We start from the raw sequence: 21414 nt of genomic DNA, 5'->3' as shown, positions 1-21414 counted from the left end.
CTGATCCTGATGTTGATTCCCCTTGGTGAATTCATTAGTGGTCACCTTCAAATGCATCTCATTTAAATGTTTAACCCTCTGCTCTGAGAGACATTTTGGTCATAGGATATAATGATCATCTGGACCAATTTTTGATGACAGATTAGAAATCTATAAATAGTACAAATGGAAAATAATCACAGTAAAGATCCGTAAACTGAGATGAGGTGAATACTCTTGCCCCAAGTCACTTGGAATAGAGAAATACCAAATCCAAGCACAAACTTTAAGGACAGCTCTCCCATTGGAATATCTGGTATAGGATCTAGGACTGATTGCCTTTGGAAGGCAAATACCTCTCTCATTACTAATGATTTGCTCTGTAACTAAACTAATTTGTACTATGATAACACTGTGATGTCATGTAACACTAGCATTGATGGTAAAAATTGAGTATTTATCATCAATGAGAGATATGATAATATTGATAATGATGATCAAATCTTTAGGGAGATTAAGTTAAAGCCTCCACTGGATGTAATGGAAATCAATGAAAAATGACTGGCCTCAGGAAAAATTGGACTTTGCTAAATCTCAGCTAAATTTTATGCTTAAAAGTTCTGCATAAATGTATCACAAAGTACCAATTATGGTAGATAAAGGGGAAAGTGAGCTATCAAATTACAACAAAACTGAAAAAGTATAAAGAGTCTGTGGTTTGGGCACTGGAGGGACCAGGGGAGTTCGATCTCAGCTCTTCCCCACTTATAAGGATATAGCTCCTTACAGGCAAAATTCTCCTTACACTCGAGAGCCAAATCCACTTTTCTGTGTGGGAGCTTACAGCTCTCTCCTCAAACAGGACTGAGGCCTCTGGCGAAGGCAGATCTGTGGTCTAGAAGACGAGACAGTTGGATCTTCTCCTTTGCCTGGTGACGTCTTCCCAAGGTGAGTGTCTCAGATGTCACTCATGAGTCTATGGGGATGGTTGTGACTGCACTTGACTCACAGGAACTGATTCTCCTTATCTTCAGGTATTGTGTCTTAGATGAAGCTGTAGGATTCAAGCCCGGGAAGATGAAGCTCTTGCAGAGCCTCTCCATTACCTGTGCTGTTTCTGGTTATTCCATATCCGGTGGTTATGAACGGAACTAGAAGCCCCAGTGAAGTAAGAGAATTGGATGGGGTGCATAACTTAGGGTGGTAGCACATTGTACAGCCAGTAGTTCAGGAGCCCCATCTCCATCTCCAGAGACAAATCCAAGACCCAGTTTTCCTTCAGCTGAGCTCTGTGACCACCAAGGACATGACTGTATATTACTGTGTGAGAGACAGTGAGGGGAAGGCAGTGTGAACCCAGACACAAATCTCCCTGCAGGGAGACAGGAGGGGCTGGGCTGCAGGGACACTCCTGACCACCAGTGGGTGCTCAGGACACCATGTGGCACTCAAGACCACCAGAGGCTGCTCAGGATCCACCAAGCAATACTCCAGACCATCAGCAGGTAATGAATATCCAGGAATCACAGAGTCGCAGTTGCAGGATCAGGTGCAGATGGAGGTAAAGTTCTGATTTCTTGTCAGCATCAGAGACTTTCTCTTTATCTAGCACGTCCTCCAGTGAACATCCCTTGATGTGTGATTCTATGATAACCTCTGAAATCAGAGTGAGAAAACTTTGTTGTAACAGGAGGACCTATTCTCATATTCACAAAACACAGTGTCACCAAATGGGGCAGAATTGACTCTGCAAGTGGTCACCAGGATTGGAGTCCTGAGCAAGCTCCAGGGAACCTGGTCATTCTTTTCTGATCATACTCAGAACAGAGACCTCAGTGGGATTTCCTGAATAGAATGATCTTTGGGGTTACAGATAAGAGAGAGTCTAAGCCAGGGTCAGAGACCATAAAACCCAATTGATTTCACATCTACTCCTCCTCAGGTAAAATTGCATATCAGACTCAAAACTGATCTGATTGTTTCTTTCTCTGGTAATCCATTTACATTTTCTCTAGTCTTTGTTCCAAGATCTCTCTTTTCTTTTTTGGTTTTCCAAAGAAAGGATTTTTTCTGTGTTCTAAATCCCAGGGCTCATGAACTTTATCTAGAACTCAGCTTTTGACTCAGACTGGTTACTGAGGGTACCTAGGAAAGGCTGACTGGACTTTCTCACTCACCATTGCCCAGGACTCTCCTTCAGTCCTCTCTTCATGGACTAATTTTTAAATGCAAATGGCCATTAGTAACCAAGGAGATATTGTTTGGTTAAAATGGGATGAAGAATTAAAATTGACGTCAGAGTGATGTCAGCAACATGGCAGAGTGAACTGCTCCCTTTACGTCTTCCCCCTTTGAACCACAACTAAATGGATATTCATTGACCCATGGAGGAAACCCACACACCACAACAGGATGCCTGAGAGACCCACACAAGTATACATCTGAAAGTGGATTGACTGGCTCTCCCAGAAGTGGTGGAGATAGGTGAACACTCCCTATCCATCCCCAGCAGCCTTGTGCATGCGCACAAATGCTTTCTAGCCTGGTGCAAACACCCATAGTACTGCTGCACCCAGAAAGTTGGGATGTGCCCCAGGGTGAATGTAGAAAGTGGTGGCAGCAGCCCTTAGCCCACTTGTGATTGGTTTCCTGGCAGCAAGGAGCCAACCATGCCCCTGTGGTCCCAATGAGTGGCCGTGGCTCAGTCCCCATGAGCAAGCCCCACTTACCAAGCACAGCGGTCAGTGTGACCACACAAAGAGGTGGTGGCGTTATATACGTGCCTGGGCAAGCACATTCCTGGCCCACACAAGTGCCCCCCAAAAGTGGGAACATGTACTGGGGCAATTGTAGGAAAAGATGGCTGCTGCCATTAGCTGGCTGATGATCCCCTCCTGGAGGTGGCGGAGCCCACCATGCCCCTGTGGCCTGAAAGAGTGGCCCTGGCTCAGTCCCCACAAGGAAGCTCAGTCCACCAAGCACAGTCTATACAGGTATTTGAGCACTTTCTAGGCCAGTAAAAGCACCCATAGTACCCCTACAGCTTCCAGAAGACAGGGTAGGATCAGAAACTCAGCTCCTGCTTCCCTCTAGAAGTATCAGGTGGAATTTGTGACCTAATACTACCACAAATGTGCCAGCAAAAGATTAGTTCATCAAACACCATGAGAAACTACAGCAACAATTCAGACAAGAAGGAAAATGACAATTCTCCAGGAACCAATGTTGAAGGCACAGAAATTTACCATCTAAATGACAGAGAATTCAAAATACCTAACTTAAAGAAACTCAACAAGTTACCAAAAAGCTCAAAGAAAGTTCAATGAGCTCAGTAATAAAATTAATGCGAAGAAGGAATACTTCAACAAAGAGATTGAAACTATTAAAAAAAAACAAGCAGAAATTCTGGATATGAAAAAAACAATAAGTAAATAAATAATAATCTAGAATCCTTAAAAACCAGAGCTGATGTTATGGAGGAAAGAATTAGTGAGTTGGAGGATAGAAATATAGAAATCCTACAGGTGGAAGAGGAGAGAGAACTAAGATTTTTTAAAAATGAAGGAATTCTTCAAGAAATATCTGACTCAACTAGGAAAAGCAACATAGAATTATAGATATTCCAAAGGGAGAAGAGAGGGAAAAGGTGAAGAGAGCTTGTTCAAAGAAATAATAGCTGACAACTTCCCAAACCTGGGGAAGGAACCAGATTTACAAATACATGAAGTTAATAGATTGCCTAACCACATCAGTGCTAAAAGACCTTCTCCAAGGCATATAATAGTGAAACTGGCAAAAGTCAATGACAAAGAAAAAACATTAAGGGCAGCAAGGCAGAAGAAAATAACCTACAAGGGAACCCCATCAGGCTTTCAGTAGATTTCTCAGCAGAAAACTTACAGGCTAGGAAAGAATGGAATGCCATATTCAAAATACTGGAAGACAAAAACTTTCAGCCAAGATTACTCCATCCAGCAAAAGTTTCCTTCACATATGATGGAAAAATGAAAGCTTATCCAGATAAACAAAAGCTGAAGGAGTTTGTTACCATTAGACTTATCCTACAAGAGATGGTTAAAGAGGCCCTTACACCAGAAACAAAAAGGCAAATGTCTACAAAGCTTTAAGCAAGGAGATAAATAGAAAAATAATCAGAAAACTTCAGCTCTCTATCAAAACAGGGGAACAAATACTCAAGTATAACGTAATAGGTAAAGGGAAGGAGAACATCAAAAGTAACTATAAACACTTCAACTTAGTCACAAACTCACAACACCAAACAGAATAAATTGTGACAAAAATAACTCAGAAGAGGAAGAGGAAAGGGATGGAACCTGCTTAGGCTAATGGAGATAAGAAGCTATGAGAAAATGGATTATTTTTTCTACAAGATCTTTTATACAAACCTCAGCGTAACCACTAAACAAAAAATCAGAGCAGAGGCATGATTCACACAAAAAGAGAAAACTGATAAAATCTCCCCAGAAAACCACCAAAATGAAACGGCAGTTAGAAATACAAAGGAAGAGAAACAATGGAAATGTAGAACAACCAGAAAACAAGAGAGAAAATGGCCACATTAAGCCCTCATATACCAACAATCACTCTAATGTAAATGGATTGACTTCTCTAATCAAAAGACACAGAGTAGATGGATGGGTTAAAAAACAAGACCCAACAAAGTGCTGCCTCCAGCAAACATATCTCAGCTCTAAAGACAAACACAGGCTCAGAATGAAGGGATGGAATATGACACTTGAAGATAATGGCCAACAAAAGACAGTGGGTGTTGCCATACTTGTATCAGACAAAGCAGACTTCAAGATAAAAAAAGACAATGAGAGACAAGGATGGGCAGTATATAATGATAAAAGCACAGCCCACCAGGAAGACATAAGACTTATGGATATGTATGCATCTAACACAGGAGCACCAAAGTACATAAAGCAAGTATTAATAGACCTAAAGGTAGAAATTAACAGCAACACTATAATAGCAGGGGACCTCAACATCCCACTCACATCAATGGACAGGTCATCCAGACAGACAGTCAACAAGCAAATAGTGAATTTGAACAAAGCACTTGATCAGCTTGACTTAAGAGATATCTAGAGAGCATTCCATCCAAAAGTAACAGAATATACAATCTTCTCAAGTGCACACAGATTATTCTCAAAGATAGACCATATGCTGGGAAAAAAGGCAAGCCTCAATAAACTTAAGAAGATGTAAATCATATCATACATATTTTCTAACGACAATGCTGTGAAAGTAGAAATCAACTGCAAGAAAAAAAAACTGGGAAAGTCAGAAATATGTGGAGACTAAATAACATGCTACTCAACAACTATTGAATCAATGAAGAGATCAAAGGAGAAATTAAAAAATACCTGGAGACAGGTGAAAATGAAAATACAACATACCAACTCTTAAGGAATGTGGAAAAAGCAATAATAAGAGGGAAATTCATAGGAATAGAGGCCCACATCAAGAAATAAGAAAAATCTCAAATAAGTAATCTTAAGCTGCACTTAACAGAACTAGAAAAAGAAGAACAAACAAAGCCCAAAGTCAGCAGAAGGATGGAAATAATAAAAATTAGAACACAAATAAATCAAATAGAGACTAAAATATTCAGTAGAAAGGATTAAAGAAACTAAGACTTGGCTCTTTGAGAAGATAAACAAAATTACAAACACTTAGCCAGACTTACCAAGAAGAAAAGCAAGAAGGCTCAAATAAATAAAATTAGAAATGAAAGAGGAGAAATTGCAACAGATATCACAGAAATACAAAAGATTATAAGAGAATACTTTGAAAAACTATATGCCCACAAATTAAATAGCCTAGGAGAAATGGATAAATTCTTAGACGAATACAACCTCCCAATATTGAATCAAGAAGAAATAGTGAATCTGCATTAGACGAACCACAAGTGAAGAGATTGAAACAGTAATTGAAAACTTCTCAAACAACCAAAGTCCAGGACCAGATGGCTTCTCTGGAGAATTCTACCAAGCATTCAAAGAAGATTTAATACCTATAATTCTAAAAGTATTCCAAAATTTGAAGAATATGGGACTCATCCTAAGTCATTCTATGACACGTTCTGTGTCTACTTGCAGAAATACGTGTTTCTTTATTCCAAGTAGGAAGCACTGAATTAACTGTGTGTGAGGCTCTGCTGTCTTCTTTGGGTGCTGTGGCTGTGATGACTTCAGAACCAGTTGGCCAAGGATGATAGTGATGCATTGTTTGTCACAGGTTATAGGGGAGAGGAAAGGACCAATTCAGGGTCAAAATTGAAAATCTGTCCTTCAGAGTTTTTAGTTTCATGTGGATGCTTACATTTTTTCCACATTTCTTCAGAATGGAAACCTAACTTTGGTTAGAAGGAGCCCCATCAAAGTTGTCCATCTCATGGGTTGATGAGCTCTCATAAAGTAGAGACATCATTGTACAGGATGCTTCTTGGGTCCCTGTGATGACTACAAGATAGTGAGCCCTCAGCATTTGGATGAGGAACATAGACATTCTGCCAGAAACGAAATGGCCCTACTCAAGGGAACAATGCCATAGCTGTGGTATTGAATGAATCCTCAAGGGCATGGGTAAGTGGGTTAGGCTTCATCCATGACAAATGGCTTCTGTACCTGACCTGGTGTTGAGAGAGTGTTCTGTGAAAGGACTACTACAACAGGATTCCCAGGTGTCTCACTTTGAACAGCCAGATGCTCATATCCCAAGACCTGCAAGATCGTAGCCATCTGGGAGACATGTCTTAAAAGGCCCATGTGCTCAGACCTACCTACCCCGTGGCCCCGCTCACAGGCAGCCACATGCCCAGATTTAAAGCGAAGGAGGCTCACCTGCTTACTTTAAAGCATCAGCATTGGACACGTCACACTCTGGGACTCTGCCCTTTATGTTGATGTGCAGTCCCAGAGCCTGCTATATAGTCAGAGGACATGCAATAGGGCCCTCCGTCTGCTGATGAAAACCAGCCCAGCCCTGACTCTGCAGCTCTGGAGAGGAGCCACAGCAACAGGGTGTTCCCATTCTGTGATCAGGACTGAACACAGACGACTCAGCATGGAGTTTGGGCTGAGCTGGGTTTTCCTTGTTGCTATTTTAAGAGATAATTTATGCAGAACAACAGATGCCAGATATGTGAGAAGATATGAGCGAGAGAAGCAGTGGATCTGTAACAGTTTCCTGACCAGGATGTCTTTGTGTTGGTAGTGAGGTGCATCTGGTGGAGTCTGAAGGAGGCTTGGTATACACGGGGGCGGGGTGCTCTAAGAGACTTTCCTGTGCAGTCTCTGGATTCATCTTTGATGACTACACCATGAACTGGGTTCACCAGTCTCCAGGAAAAGGGCTTGCATGTGTGTCACTCATTAACTGGAATGGTGGTAGTACAATCAACGCTGACTCTGTGAAGCGCCGATTCACCATCTCCAGAGACAACTCCAACAACACCCGTATCTGCACGTGAGCAGCCGGAGAGTTAAGAACACAGCTGGGCGTAACCGTGTGAAAGGTGGACTGTGAGGAGTAGTCAGTGTGAGCCCAGACACAAACCTCCCTGCAGGGAGACAGGAGGGAAAAGCAGCAGGGGGCACTCAGGACCACTAGGAAGGCTCAGTACCTAGTGAATGAGGGAACTTACCCCAGGAGCAGGTGCACCGAGGGGCTGAGAACAGGCTTCCTGTTGTTATCGTGGACTTCTTCTCCCCTTGGAGCTCTCCGATGTCCCCAGGGACACTTTTGCCTTGTTCTTTGTGACCCTAATTTCTCCATTCTCACTGCAGGTGAGGAAGGAATAAGTGGCATTCTCTGTTTCCAGGTAAGATGTTTCCAGACACTGGGGCTCAACGCTTCACCAGGTTTCTGTGGGACCAAATTTCTTTCTTTAGAAAAATGGATCATCCTGAGGATTCCCACCATCCCTGTGATTGGGAAGCATTTCCCACAAAGAGAAACATCCATGAAATCCTCACTCCCTGCACGCTGAGCTCATCCTTTCTGCTCTCAGCAAACACACATCTGTTGCCACGGGAGCCCCTTCCCTCAGACAGGCACAGATCTGTCCCCACGTAGCATCACCAGGAATCTGCCGCAGGGAGTCCTGCTCTCTCTGGGCGGTTGCCCCTCTCACTCCTCATGCAGTCTGCAGGACTTTGATTTTCAGAACTTTCCACACTCTCTCTTTGCCCATCAGCCTCCAGGATGGAGAAGTAGCCTGCCTGAGGGCCAGACAGAGCTCCCAGAGCCCACGTGGAGAAGACGGGAAGACCGTGGCACAGATGAAAATCCATCACAGCCCTGCTGGGCAGTGCTTTGGGTGGGGTCTCTGAAAGCAGCCCTGGAGGTTGTGTTGCAACATGTATTTCTCAGCTTCCACATGGAGAGTCCAGGTGGATAATGAAAACCAGCTGGACAGAGTCCTGATCCCTGCCCCGCCTCTGCTTTCCGTCGAGTATCCCACAGAAACCCCGCACCTATCAACCTCTCCTTCTACTGTCTAAATTCCTACTACATCTGTCCTAAGCACGAGATCCCTGGGTCTTTGGCCTTCTTGCTCTTCCCAGCTCTCCTCTCGGTGTGAGGTACAGAGTGGAGAATCAGTAAAGTTTGACAATCAATGCATCTGACCTCACTAATTCCCCAAATGCACATTCATGTGTCCATCCCTTTGTGGACACACCAGGGCAGGTCACAGTGAAACTGGCAAACAGCCACTGATGATTAAGTATCTAGGTACTAAAGTTTTGGCGATTACTGATTACAGCTTTTAGCTGTGTAACCCACCCGTTGTTAACTGTGCTGCTTAGGCAATATGCTATCTGACTCCCACTAGGCTCCTGTAGATAACATCTCCCTGGAGCCTGCGTCACCACGGCAATGGGTGTGTGAGCTGTTTTTCAGGAATTAGAACTCCTTGTCCACTTCAGGCCGGTTGAGACCATCAACTCATCAACTGGGCCCACACAGATGTCCGATAGGCGACATCTTGACGTCAAGAGGCTAAAAACTCCACCCTCAGATCATGCCAATGCCGCCATTTTGTGAACATGCGTCCTATGAAGAGACATGAAGTCTGACTACGCTTGCACAGATCATCAATTACCTCACCTCTCCTCACCTCCAATCACCTCTCTCCACATTTCAGACCACCTTGGCTCCTATCCGATAAATACCCCTGAGTCCCTATTTTCGGGAAAGTGGATTTGAGGCTCATATTCTTACTTCCTCACGTGGCTGCCTTGAGAGTAAACTCTCTGGCAGCTACAATCTCATCATCTCGGTGTTTGGCTTTCTTGGCAGCAGACAAAAATGAACCTGATTCAATAACAACAGACACGTGGTCTGAAGCTGACATCAACTCCCTGCTGAGCCCACATATTGTGCGCATATAATTTGAGGTCACAAAAGCTTTAGATCTGGTGAGGTCACAGCTGGCTGCTGACCTCAGGACACCTCTGGCCACACACACACCTATGTCAGAGTTGTCCAGCTGGCCTCACCTTCTGCAGAAAACCACAGTGGACATGTCTACAGACAGCTCAGGTCAACGGTGATCAGGGAATGGGCTGGATGGGCTGGTCACCCCCATGTCCTCAGTGAACAGAGCCCAGATACACAAGTAACACCTTCCAGAGCCACTGTTATTTATGGAAGAGACCCAGAGCAGGACAGAGAGCAGAACCACAGGTGAAAATGCCTTTAGGGGAAAATTAATAAGTAGCAATCAGAAGTGAGCTAAGTGGTCTAATGATTAATTTGCATACCGTGCAGAGAATGTGTAATTAAAATAAGCATTGCTTTTAGTACACACGTTTAAAATAATGACTTCCTGCCATTCGTTTCTACTCACTCTCCCTCTCTCACAATATCACTTGACTTCATTGTCAACTTTAAGGGCTAACTACAAAAGTTGCAAATATCAAATCAACCAGAGACATGCCCATTTCTGTCACTAATAAGGACACGGTAAATGATGCAAAATGGCCTCATCGTCTGTGACTTCATCATTTTCTCCTCTTTGCACAGTAAAAACTTGACCTTAAAGATGAGCTCTTCCATCCCAAAGGAGGATGGACAGGAAGCTGAGAAGAAATCAGGACTGTGCAGGCTCCATGGCTCAGAGTGACCAGGAGGGGACACCATCACCTCTGCTGTCTTGTACCTGAGCGTCCCCTGAGTGGTTATATTAGTGAACGCACTGGAGAACATTCTTTAGAATTTCCATCACCCATTTAAGTGTAACATGTCCGCTACTCTCTCAAGACAAACTGAAAGAGCTAAGTACCCTCCAAGTCTTCACATCTTGTAAGGTCCATTATCTGTTTCGCTTGTTCTGATGTTAGCTCTTCACAAACAACTCTACAAATGGCTCTTCCTGGAATGATTAACATTCTCAGTGTGAGTTCCAGCTGATCCTCTTTATGTCTCATTCTGCACAACCTCTCTGTAGGCTTAGTCCTTGCTAGCCATCTTCATCTTCTTGAAATAATCTCTCAGTTGGTTTCTTTTGTCATCTCTACTTAGCAACTCCATCATGTCCTTTGATGTTTCTTCCACATCTGCTTGATGTTTAAATATTACCGTTTCTCAGGGATGAGTCTGATTAGCTGTGCTATCATACTCTAGGGCAATTCACCTTCTAAAGTCCAATCAAATGAATTAATCCTTGAAGCGAATCAATACTTCATCCTAGGAAAGTTGCTCTCCTGGTGAGGGCCACAGCAAATCAGATTTCAACAACATTATGGATTCCAAACAACATGGCTCTACCACTGTTAATACTCACTGCATTCATAGGAGAATTTCCCATATCATGGACAATGGAGGTTGACAATTTTCTTAGGAGCTTTTAGATAAAACATCAAAAATAAGACTCATAATGAAAATATTGATAAATTAGACTTTGTTAAACTAAAAACATTTGTCCCACCAAAGATACCATTAAGAGAATGAGAACACAAGCATAGACTGGGAGAATATATTTTCAAACTAAACGCCTGATGAAAATTTGCATTGATAATATTTTAAGAACTTTATATATAATGCAGGAGAGCCCAGAACCCTCTGACCACAAGCCTGAGCCCCAAGGGTGGGGCAGAGGGACGCTGGGGAGCGAGAGGCTCCCTTCAGGCTTAAAGTTCCCTGTCCCGGGTGCAAATCTAGGCTAGGATCCCTCTCCAATTGCTTCCCTCTGAACCTTTACTTCACTGCTAACACTAGGCTGAGAAAGCAGGCCAGTTAATCCTCAGCTGTAATAATGTCAATATTTGCAAGATGCTGGATTATACAGATGCCAAATCACTCTTTTTCTTTTTGATTTTTCTCAGTGAAAAAGCGTGATTATTCCTGATGTAATGAGTTTAGGTTCTCTGGAACACGCCACAGGCTGACTCAAGGGAAGGGTTTGCACAGGGAGCCATAGACACAATTTAAAACTCCCGACATCAAGAACCAAGGGTCTCCCATTATGCCTGTGCTTGGGAGGTAGTTACTCACATCAAAGTAAGGTCATAAGTGCTTGAATTTTTTTTAAAAAGATATGAGAAGAACTGTCCATAATTTTGTGATTATTTTTATACCAAGGCAGACTTCAAAATATTATTTATATATAAAATTATTATAATTTGACAATTGTGGATATGGTAAAGTGTTGGGCATCAAAACTATCTAGAAAAATGCTAATCCCTTTTAATATCTATTTCAAGAAGCATGAGATTTATAAAATTTAATCTACTCATCTATCCCAACATTTACCTTATCGTTAGAAAGGTGAAGCTGTTCTTTGACTTGATCCAATGCATCTCACAAACCAAGTGCTCCCCTTCCTAGACTTACATGTTGAGTGATTTCAGGGAAGAGACACCTCGCAGGAGCCCCAGAAGGACTAGAGGGTCTGACCTCAGTCCCTCTCAACTTAGAAGGACTGGGCTCCCCACATGCAAAATTCTCCTGACGCTGGAAGGTAAAATCCACTCTTGGGCTGTGGGAGCACACAGCTCTCTCCTCAGACAGGGCTGAGGTCTCTGGGGGAGGTGAGCTGTGCTCTATAAGAAGATGAGACTGTTGAGTCTTCTTCTCTGCCTGGTGATGGCTCCTAAAGGTGAGTGTCACAGATGTCAGACCTGGGTCTACAGGGATGGCTGTGACTGAACGTGACTGACAGGACTGATTCTCCTTGTCCCCAGGAGTCCTGTCCCAGGTGCAGCTGCAGGAGTCGGGCCCAGGACTGGTGAAGCCTCACAGACCCTCTCCCTCACCTGCACTGTCACTGGAGGCTCCATCACAACCAGTGGTTACTGCTGTTACTGGATCCGCCAGTTCCCAGAGAAAGGGCTGGAGTGGACTGAGCTGATATTTTATAATGGGAACACTAACTATAGCCCATCCCTCAGATCCACACTTCCACATCCAGAGACACACGTTAAAAATAGTTCTCACTGCAGCTGAACTCTGTGACCCTGGAAGGCATGGCCATGTGTCACTGTGCAAGACACACAATGAGGGGAAGTCAGTGCGAACCCAGACACCGACCTCCCTGCAGGGAGACAGGGGGACCAGGGACACAGGAGGGCTGCAGGAGGCGCTCAGGACACAAGGGGGTGCTCAAGTGCTATCAAGCAGAGGGGACCAGCCCAGGGCAGGTGCAGTGGAGGTTAAGAGCAGGTTTCTTGCCAGCATCTGGGGCTTCCTCTCTTCTAACAGTTTTCCCAGGGAACCTTTCCAGATTAATGATTCTGTGCCTTCCACTGATGTCTCCGAATTCAGAAAGATTTGCTGCAATAGGATGGAACATTATAGAATGCACAGAAGGCAGAGTGTGACTAGGAGGGGCACAAGCATCTAATCAGGATTCCTTTTACTTTTTTTCAGTTCTATTTTACTTGCTTTCTGTTTGCTCCTGGTTGGACGCCTCCATCTGCTCCACGCTGCTCTGCCCTCCCTCTGGGAAACGGCTTTCTCATGGGTATGTCTTGAGTTTAAGGAATGAGAGTTCCTGTTCCCAACTGTGAGGTTCCAGGTGCACCTACTGGGTTCCTCCAGGGCAAGGACATCCTTCCAGAACATGACATCACATGAGACTTACCTGGTTCTTTGCCTGTTGTGCTTTCTGAATTCCAGCTGCTGGGAGAGGCTTGAAATCTCTGAGATGCTCAGTGATGTCTGTCCAGGGTCCACTTGCACTTGGTGAGATTAGTTTTCTGCATCCTCTAAGGACCTCTAAGGGAGCTTCTGGTTTCTGCTCTGACATGTAAAGATCTTGGAAATCATAACTCTTATTCTTACCAAAAAAAGGTGGGAAAACTGAAAATTAGTGACTTTTCCTTGATCAATCAGAGAAACTGTGGGGAAAACCTCCACCCCAATAAGCGGAAACACAGGCACATCCAGAAGCCATGGTGAGATCAGCCGCCTGGAACAGAAGCGCTGGAGGCACAGAGAGGTGGAGCACTTTCAGGGTAGCTGTGAACGGCTGGGGGACACAGGTGGGTAGTGTGAGGGTGAGAGCTCCTGGGTCCACACCCCACACCTTTGTGGAATCTCCCTCCAGAAACCTCCAGGTTCTAAGGTGAGGATCCAGACCTGTCCCCTCATGCCTCTGACAGGGGAAGGGGAGATTAATCACTGAGAAATCCACCCAGAACCTTCTCCAGGCAGACCCTCCAGGTGTATCCGGGTGTGTCCATCATCACGGTTCCACCGGAGGTGCAGATCCAGGAGGAGACAGGATTTCCCACGGGGAACTCGCTGCATGGTTGTGGGTCACTGTGCAGTGAGCCTGTTGTCATGTCTGACGGGGGCCTGAGGTCCATGGGGCAGGTGGTCAGGAAGGAAGATGACCAGCAGAATGGAGCCCTGAGGATGGAGGATCCCAAGTCCGTCCTAGTTACCAGGTGTCCTGCAGAGGCAAGGGTGCCCCTCATGGAGCTGAGCTTGCTCACCTGCTGGCTGCTGCGCAACCCACCTGGTGAACCTGCAGGGCAGCCTCACCTGAATCCACTGAAAATGATGCTTCCCCCTCCTCCTCTGACTTCTCAGCAGTCTCCCTTCCATCAGGCATGGGAGTCTCCAGGTACCCTCAGCTGCAGGACTAAGAGTAGTCAGGGGGTGACTGCCCGAGTCTGTCCTCAGCCCCTTCCTCAGGCTCATGCACTTTGTGTTGTCTGGAGGGTGCTAGGCAGCAGCGGCAGCCCAGAGTCCCCACACTGTCCAGGCCTCTTGGTGGGTGGCAGTGAGTCCCAGGGCCCAGCCAGGGTTTGGGGTAGAGACTCAGACCCCACCTCTCGGGGGAGGGGCTGCGAGGATGCACTGCACAGGGCCCTGTGTACGGGATGGAGGGTGGACACTGTTGCAGTCATCTGAGTCCCCCCAGGACAGAGGCAGCATGTGTTCACCTCACAGGGAGAGCCACATGGTCCCTCCACAGACAGCATCAGGCTCAAGTCTGGAGTCATTTTAACCAGGCCAGGAAGCAGATGCATCTCCCCAACTGAGGCTTTTTAAGTGTGGCTCTTCTGTTCCAGAGACTACAGAACTAAAAAGATGAGTCAGTGCCCCCAAGGAGCCCACCTGCATAGGTGAGACAGGGAAGTGATGACCAGGAGAGATGCCCCCACCAGAGAAGGGGAGCAGCAGAGGCCCATCCCAGACACTCTGCCCCACAGGGACTCCGACCCACCACGCTCACTTTTTGCAGTCCCCTCTTCCTGCATCAGCAGGTGCTTCTGCTCCTGGAGATGGGGATGTTGCTCCATCGAGGGCCCTTCACGGCCCTGCCCTCAGAGCTCCTGGGGCTGTGCCCTCTGAGAATGGAGCCCAGCTGAGTCTGTAGGTTTAGTGAGATCCTCCATACACATCCAGGGGGCTCAGTGTTGGTCAAACTGACTGGGCTGGTTTGACCCTGGGTCTGACCTTCCATGGGACATTCCTGGACCCTTCTCGCTGAGGCATGTGGAGAGTTCCAGGCGCTTGGAGAAGAAACGCAACGTGCACACACTTTCCAGTCTCCACTGGCATCGTGTCTCTTCTGTCCTTTTTCTCAAAGCTGGTCACATACCCAGGCCTAGAGTCTGTGTGATGAGCACTGCCCACGTGCCAGGTACAGGAAAGAAGGGCAAATCTGGGGCTCATTACTGCAAATATCAGCTACAGGATGTATGTGTGTGTGTGTTATGGCACAGTGGGTGTGGATCAGACCGGGAGCCCATGGTTTCTACGTGCAGGGATCTCTGATGTGATGATAAAGCAGAGGAACCTGAAGGAGATGTGGGGCTCTGCCAAAGGCCCCCAGGGTTCCTGGACTCCCCGTGGGTGTGGACCATATCAGATCATCGTGCAGCTCCAGGGAAGGGGCTCCCCCCTGGTTTCATAAAAGCCTTGTTTGGGGTCTCCCTGCAGAGCATGTGGGCTTAGTAAGGCCAGTTCACTATTTCAAGAGATGATGTCAAAATGCACATGGTGTCACTGCAGGAGCATCCTGAAGCCAGGGCACAGCCATCAGTAATGAACGAGAGACACTGAGTGGTAAACGCCCTTTGAGCCCAGATAGGACCCTCCCTGCAGGGCAGGGGCTGGGCGGCAGGGGGCGCTCAGAACCTCCCAGCACAGGGCTCCAGCCCTGGCGCAGGTGCACAGGGGGATTGAGAGGGGCTTCCTGTGAGAGTTTTCTTTTTTCAAAAAAGAAAAAAAAAAATCTATACTGAGAATTTGACAAGGACTGCTGCTGTGCCTTCAAATATGGTGTGCTGTTGGGAGCATTTACCTTACTCCATAAGTCAGCGAGAGCCACATTCAAAGTGGGTATTTCTAGGCCTTCTAGAGATCTTAATTATAATGAGCTGGGGGCCAGGGATGTTTTTATTAACCCCATGGTTGCAGAGTTTTGGGAGATACTCTGACCTCAGGAGTAAGACATTCAGATGTCAAAACCCAGAACAGGTTCGGTGGTCTCTGTGCCATTCAAAGGTGGGTTCACAATGAGGAGCATTTCTTGTGCGTGCTTGTTCCTCAGTGGGAGGAGTCTGTCTGCAAATGGTTCAGGGACAATGGCAGGGGACATGTATCCTCAAACAAGGATTAGGACTTGGGATCTCAGCTTCCCACTAAGCATGGTCCCTGTGTCATCGACCTTCTCTCAGGTTAAGACAAGTATCAACTGTGAAATATTTAGGTTCCTGAATATGCAAATGATATGAAGTGTACTTAGTTAAATACTGACATGTCTGTGCCCTGAGAGCATCACCCAACAGCCACTCCTTCCCACACAGAAGCCCTGAGAGCACAGCCCCTCAGCATGGACTGGAGCTGGAGCATCCTCTTCTTGGTGGCAGTGGCTGCAGGTAATCAGTTCCCCGGATCCGAGGATGAGGAGGAGACCAGGGCCAGTGAAGGGGGATTTCATCCACTCCTGTCTTCTCTCCACAGGTGTCTCCTCCGAGGTCCAGCTGGTGCAGTCTGGGGCTGAGGTGAAGAAGCCAGGGGCATCCGTGAAGGTCTCCTGCAAGGCTTCTGGAGACAGCTTCACTTATTACTCTATGAGCTGGGTGCGACAGGCCCCTGGACAAGGGCTTGAGTGGACGGGATATATCTATCCTGAATATGATGCTATGGGCTACCCGCAGAAGTTCCAGGGCAGAGTCACCATGACTGCGGACAAGTCCACGAGCACAGTCTACATGGAGCTGAGCAGTCTGGCATCTGAGGACACAGCCGTGTATTACTGTGCAACAGACACAGTGTGATAACCCACATCCTGAGCGTGTCAGAAACCCTGAGGGAGACGGCAGCTGTGCTGGGTGGAGGCGATGCAGGGAGCATGATTCATTTCTTGGCTTCCTTAGAAAACAGGGTTAGAAATTGAGTAAAAGGAACAACAGAACCGTGTACACATGTTTTTAAGGGGGATGCTGCATGCAACAATCACCCTGTAAGCGAACTTTAGGGAGCAAGGAGAAGCTCAATGAATAAGGCAGATGTAAGCATTCCCATGGGGGTTCTTGTGTGAACCTGTTTTTAAATGATTTGTTTTACTGTCTTAGAGCAGGACTGCTCCCTCAGGTGAAAAGTGCAGGTGTGACTCCAGAGGAGAGTGTTAAACTGCCGCCCGGGTGCCTTTGCTGCCCCCACCGATGGGCGAGAGTCTCTGGCGCTCCACATCCTCAGCAGCATTTGGTGCTGCCCGTGTTCAGGATTCTCGCCATCCTAGGAGGTGGGTATTGGCCTCTCATTGTTTTAATTTGCAAATCCCTAGTGACATGTGATGTTGAGAGTCTTTTCATCAGCTTATTTGCCATCTGTTTTTCTTGTTTGCTAGGTTCAGATCTTTGCTCCTTTTTTAATTGAGTTGTTTGTTTTCTTCTGTTCAGTTGTACGTGTCTTTGTGTTTCCACCATACAAGTACTTACCAAATACGATATTTGGAATTATATCCTTTTGTCGTGGCTTGCCTTTAGATTCCTGTAACACTGCCTTCCACAAACAAAAGTTTTTTAAATTTGATGCATTCTAATTTATCAATTTTTTCAGGGAACATGTTTTTGGTCTTATTTATAAAACCTTGTGGACAAATCAAAGGACATCCAGGGGGTCTCCCAAGTTCCTAAGCGAGGCCACACTCAAGGGATTGAGCTCCTTAATCTGGAAGGTAGAATTACACCAGTTACTTGGAATTCTTCCATGTGGAGATTGGTCCTCTCCCCCATGTGTTTCATTCATTCATTTATTAACATCAGTATGGACTCATGGATACTTATTTTAAACTTTGCATTGAAATTAAATATTACAGTATTCATTTTGTTCAAGTTGTCCCAAGATTTTTATCCTTTGGGGGCACTTTGGTGTTGCCTCCTAGATCCTTTTGGAATTCCTCTGTATTTTTTTTTTATCAATTCCTTACTTTGTGCTACTGCAAGATGCTCCAGCCTCATCTTGAGTATTCCCTTTCCAAGCCCTAGAACTAGCCATGTCTCTAAGGAATTCTGTTTTTCTTTGCTGTGGAAGTGTATTAGAAACCAGGAGTTTGGTCTGGTGTACCCTTTCTCCTGGAGTGTCATTGCTTCTATGAGCACTCAGCTGGCAGACCAAGGAAATATGTGAGTATACTCAGCAATGTACACACAGATATCTACAAGAATTTCTGAATCTAATGTTCTTTACTGATATTAAACTAAGCTCGAGAATGTCCTGGTGCCTCCAGCCCTACTACTCTACCACATGGACCTCTCTAGCCTCCTCTCTTGTCGCCTAGAACCTCCCACTCCAGCAGTAAGAAGTCTGGCTAGCATCATAGGCCATTTCTTTCTTAATCGTTCAGTGCCAGCGTAAGTGCACAGTGGCTTCAGAGTTGGCAGCACACCCTCGCATGAGAAACAGCTCGGTCAGCTGGAAGGCACAGCACTTCTTTCAACCTGAACTCTTGCAAACTCCACTCATTTTGGAAATTACTCAGGTCAGGACCTTGTTGCCCCCATCACACTCAGTAAGTTTGTCTCAAAATTTATAATGCCGTTAGTTTTACACAGTCTGTATCCCACGCTGAGATCCATGACCTACTACATGATTTTTAAATTGTAACCCTTAAGGGTCACTCTTTGTGCTATAAAATTCTTTGGCTTTTGGCAAATGCATAGCATTGTGGATCCACCATTGTCGTACCATACAGAAGTTTCACCACCCTGAACATCACCTGTGCTTCACAATTCACCACCCTGAACGTCACCTGTGCTTCACAATTCACCACCCTGAACGTCACCTGTGCTTCACAATTCACCACCCTGAACGTCACCTGTCCTTCACAATTCACCACCCTGAACGTCACCTGTGCTTCACAATTCACCACCCTGAACGTCACCTGTGCTTCACAATTCACCACCCTGAACGTCACCTGTGCTTCACAATTCACCACCCTGAACGTCACCTGTGCTTCACAATTCACCACCCTGAACGTCACCTGTGCTTCACTTTTCACCACCCTTCCTCAAATTCCTGGTGTCCACTGAAATGTTTATCCTAACTACAGTTTTCCACTCCCAGAATAGCCTTTAATGAAATTGTGCAGTATGTAGCTTTTAACACTGGTCTCTTTCAGTTGTCAATCTGCACCTAGGATTCATTTACACCAGCAGTGAACACTCCAGAAAGGAAATGAAGATAATAGTCCATTCAAAATAACATGTAAAAGAATAAAATACCTAGGGGTAAATTTATCATAGGGCATGAGAGATGTGTACACTGAAAACTACAAAACATAACTGAAAGCAATTAAAGACCTAAATATACAGAAAGATATCCTGTGCTCAGAGAGTGGGAGATGTTTTGTATTGTAAGATGGCAATACTTCCCCCAAAGTAATCTACATATTCCATGCTTTCCTTCTCTAAATTCCAGCAACACTTTATCAGAAAAGGGAAAGTGAATCCTCAAGTTAATAGAGAATTTATGGCTTACCATCAGCCAAAACAATATTGAAAAAGAAAAACAAAATTGGAAGACTAACTTCCTGACACCAAAATTTTCTACAAAGCAAAAATAATCAGAACAGTGTGGTACTGGTATGAGGAATGATGAACAGATCAGTGGAGTAGAATTAAGGGTCCAGACATAAATCCATCCATCTATGGTCAATTGATGTTCAACAGGGGTGCCAGGAACACGAAATGAGGTATCCCCAGCAACTGCATTTCCAAATGCAAAATAAAACAAAATTGTACCCCAACCTTACTGCATGTTCTAAAAGTAACTCAAAGTGGATCAAAGATCTGAATGTAGGACCTAATATCATAAAACTTGTGGAAGAAAACCTACAAGTGAATCTCAGACTTGTCAACAGATAGTTAGAGATGACACCAAAACAACAGCTACAAAAAAAAATGGAAATATTGTTATTCATCAGAACTAGAAATCCTTGGGTCCAGCTGCAGTGGCCTAGTGATCAAGTTTGGCACGCTCCACTTCAGCGGCCTAAGTTTGCTTCCTGGGTGTGGGCCTACACGGCTCCTCTCTCAGTGGCCAAGCTGTGGTGGTGGCTTACATACAAAAAAAGGGAGGCTGGCAACAGATGTCAGCTCAGGGTGAATCTTCCTCAGCAAAAACACCCCTAAAAACCTTTGGTATCAAGGAATATTATAAAGGAAGCAAAAAGACAACCTACAGAATGGAAGGAAAGATTAGTAAGTCTGATAAGTGTTGAGTATCCAGAATATATGAAGAGCATTTCCAACTCAACAACAACCGCTAAACCCCCCACTTTACAAAGTGGAAGGGGCAGGGGCCGGAACCATGGCCTGGTGGTTAAGTTCGTGCGCTCCGCTGTGGTGGCCCAGCCTTCGGATCCTCAGCGCGGACATGGCACTGCTTGTCAGGCCACGTTGAGGCAGCGTCCCATATGCCACAACTAGAAGGAACTGCAACTAAGATATACAACTATGTACCAGGGTGGATTTGGGGAGACAAAGCAGAAAAAAAAAAAACATTGGCCATAGTTGTTAGCTCAGGTGCCAATCTATAAAAAAAGAAAAAGGAGTGGCGGGGGGAGGGACAAAGTGCTTGATCAAACGGTGCTCCAGACAAGATCTGCAGTGGCCAATGAGCACATGAAAAGGTGCCCAACATCATCAGGGAAGTGAAAATTTTTAGAAACCATGACGTACCACTTCCAAGTCACTAGCATGGCTGTGAGACCTCTCCCTGTGAGGCGAGTGGGTGTGAGACTAAGATTGGCCTCAGAATGAAGGGGACCGTCCCAGGGCCTCTGTGGAACACTGTATGCAGACTTTTCAAAGGCAGGCTGTGTTGAACCACGGCCCCAGAACACAGAAATCAATCAATTCCCACCTTAGTCAGAAATCTTCTCCTTGATATAAAGTGGAAAATCCAGAAGAGTGTGGTTGGATGGGCAAGACCATCTTTCAGCGTTATTTTAGAAGCTACTGGTCAAGTATTTGAAAATAGCTTACAGGAAAACAGGAGGAAAAATGGATTAAAATCAACCATCCTTGTCTGACAAACTGAGTCTCTACAAAGGCAAAAGCTGTGAGTCTGGGAGAAACTCGATCCCCGCTGGCTCACGGCCACTGAGCCTGTTTCTCTCCAGAGCTGCAGACACTGCAAAGGAGACACTGAGGAGACACGGGTCCTGAACCCAGAGACAGGAATGCTAGAGAAACAATCTCCCTGACCCCAGAACCTCAGAGGCTCTGATCTCCCCTCATGTGGGACAGCTCCTCATCTCTTGCCGGGCTGGCTGGTCGTGAGTCCCACCCCAGAAGCCACCACTCAACCTCAAATAGAGGATCAGGAAATGGACATCCTCACCAACTCTGGTGCATCTTCACCACCTGCTCACAGGATTTATCCCTACCAGTCATTTCTGATACCTCAGACTGTCTGCTCTCTGGGCAGCCTCTCATT

General features: G+C 45.6%; 2 gene segments (V, D, J or C); both read left to right on the top strand.

The window, feature by feature from the left end:
• LOC102150085 (Ig gamma-2 chain C region-like) overlaps positions 1-21414 on the top strand; it is a 550048-nt gene that overhangs the window by 304333 nt on the left and 224301 nt on the right.
• Positions 9475-17215, top strand: LOC111770440 (immunoglobulin heavy variable 1-69-like). The segment is given in 4 exon segments: positions 9475-9696; positions 12880-12973; positions 16275-16346; positions 16432-17215. Coding segments are annotated over 3 exon segments (393 nt in total).

The sequence above is a fragment of the Equus caballus genome, chromosome 24 (genome assembly GCF_041296265.1).
Source record: "Equus caballus isolate H_3958 breed thoroughbred chromosome 24, TB-T2T, whole genome shotgun sequence".
Classification (NCBI taxonomy): domain Eukaryota; kingdom Metazoa; phylum Chordata; class Mammalia; order Perissodactyla; family Equidae; genus Equus; species Equus caballus.
The sequence above is the reverse complement of the archived record's forward strand: the minus strand, read 5'-3'. Positions and strand labels throughout refer to the sequence as shown.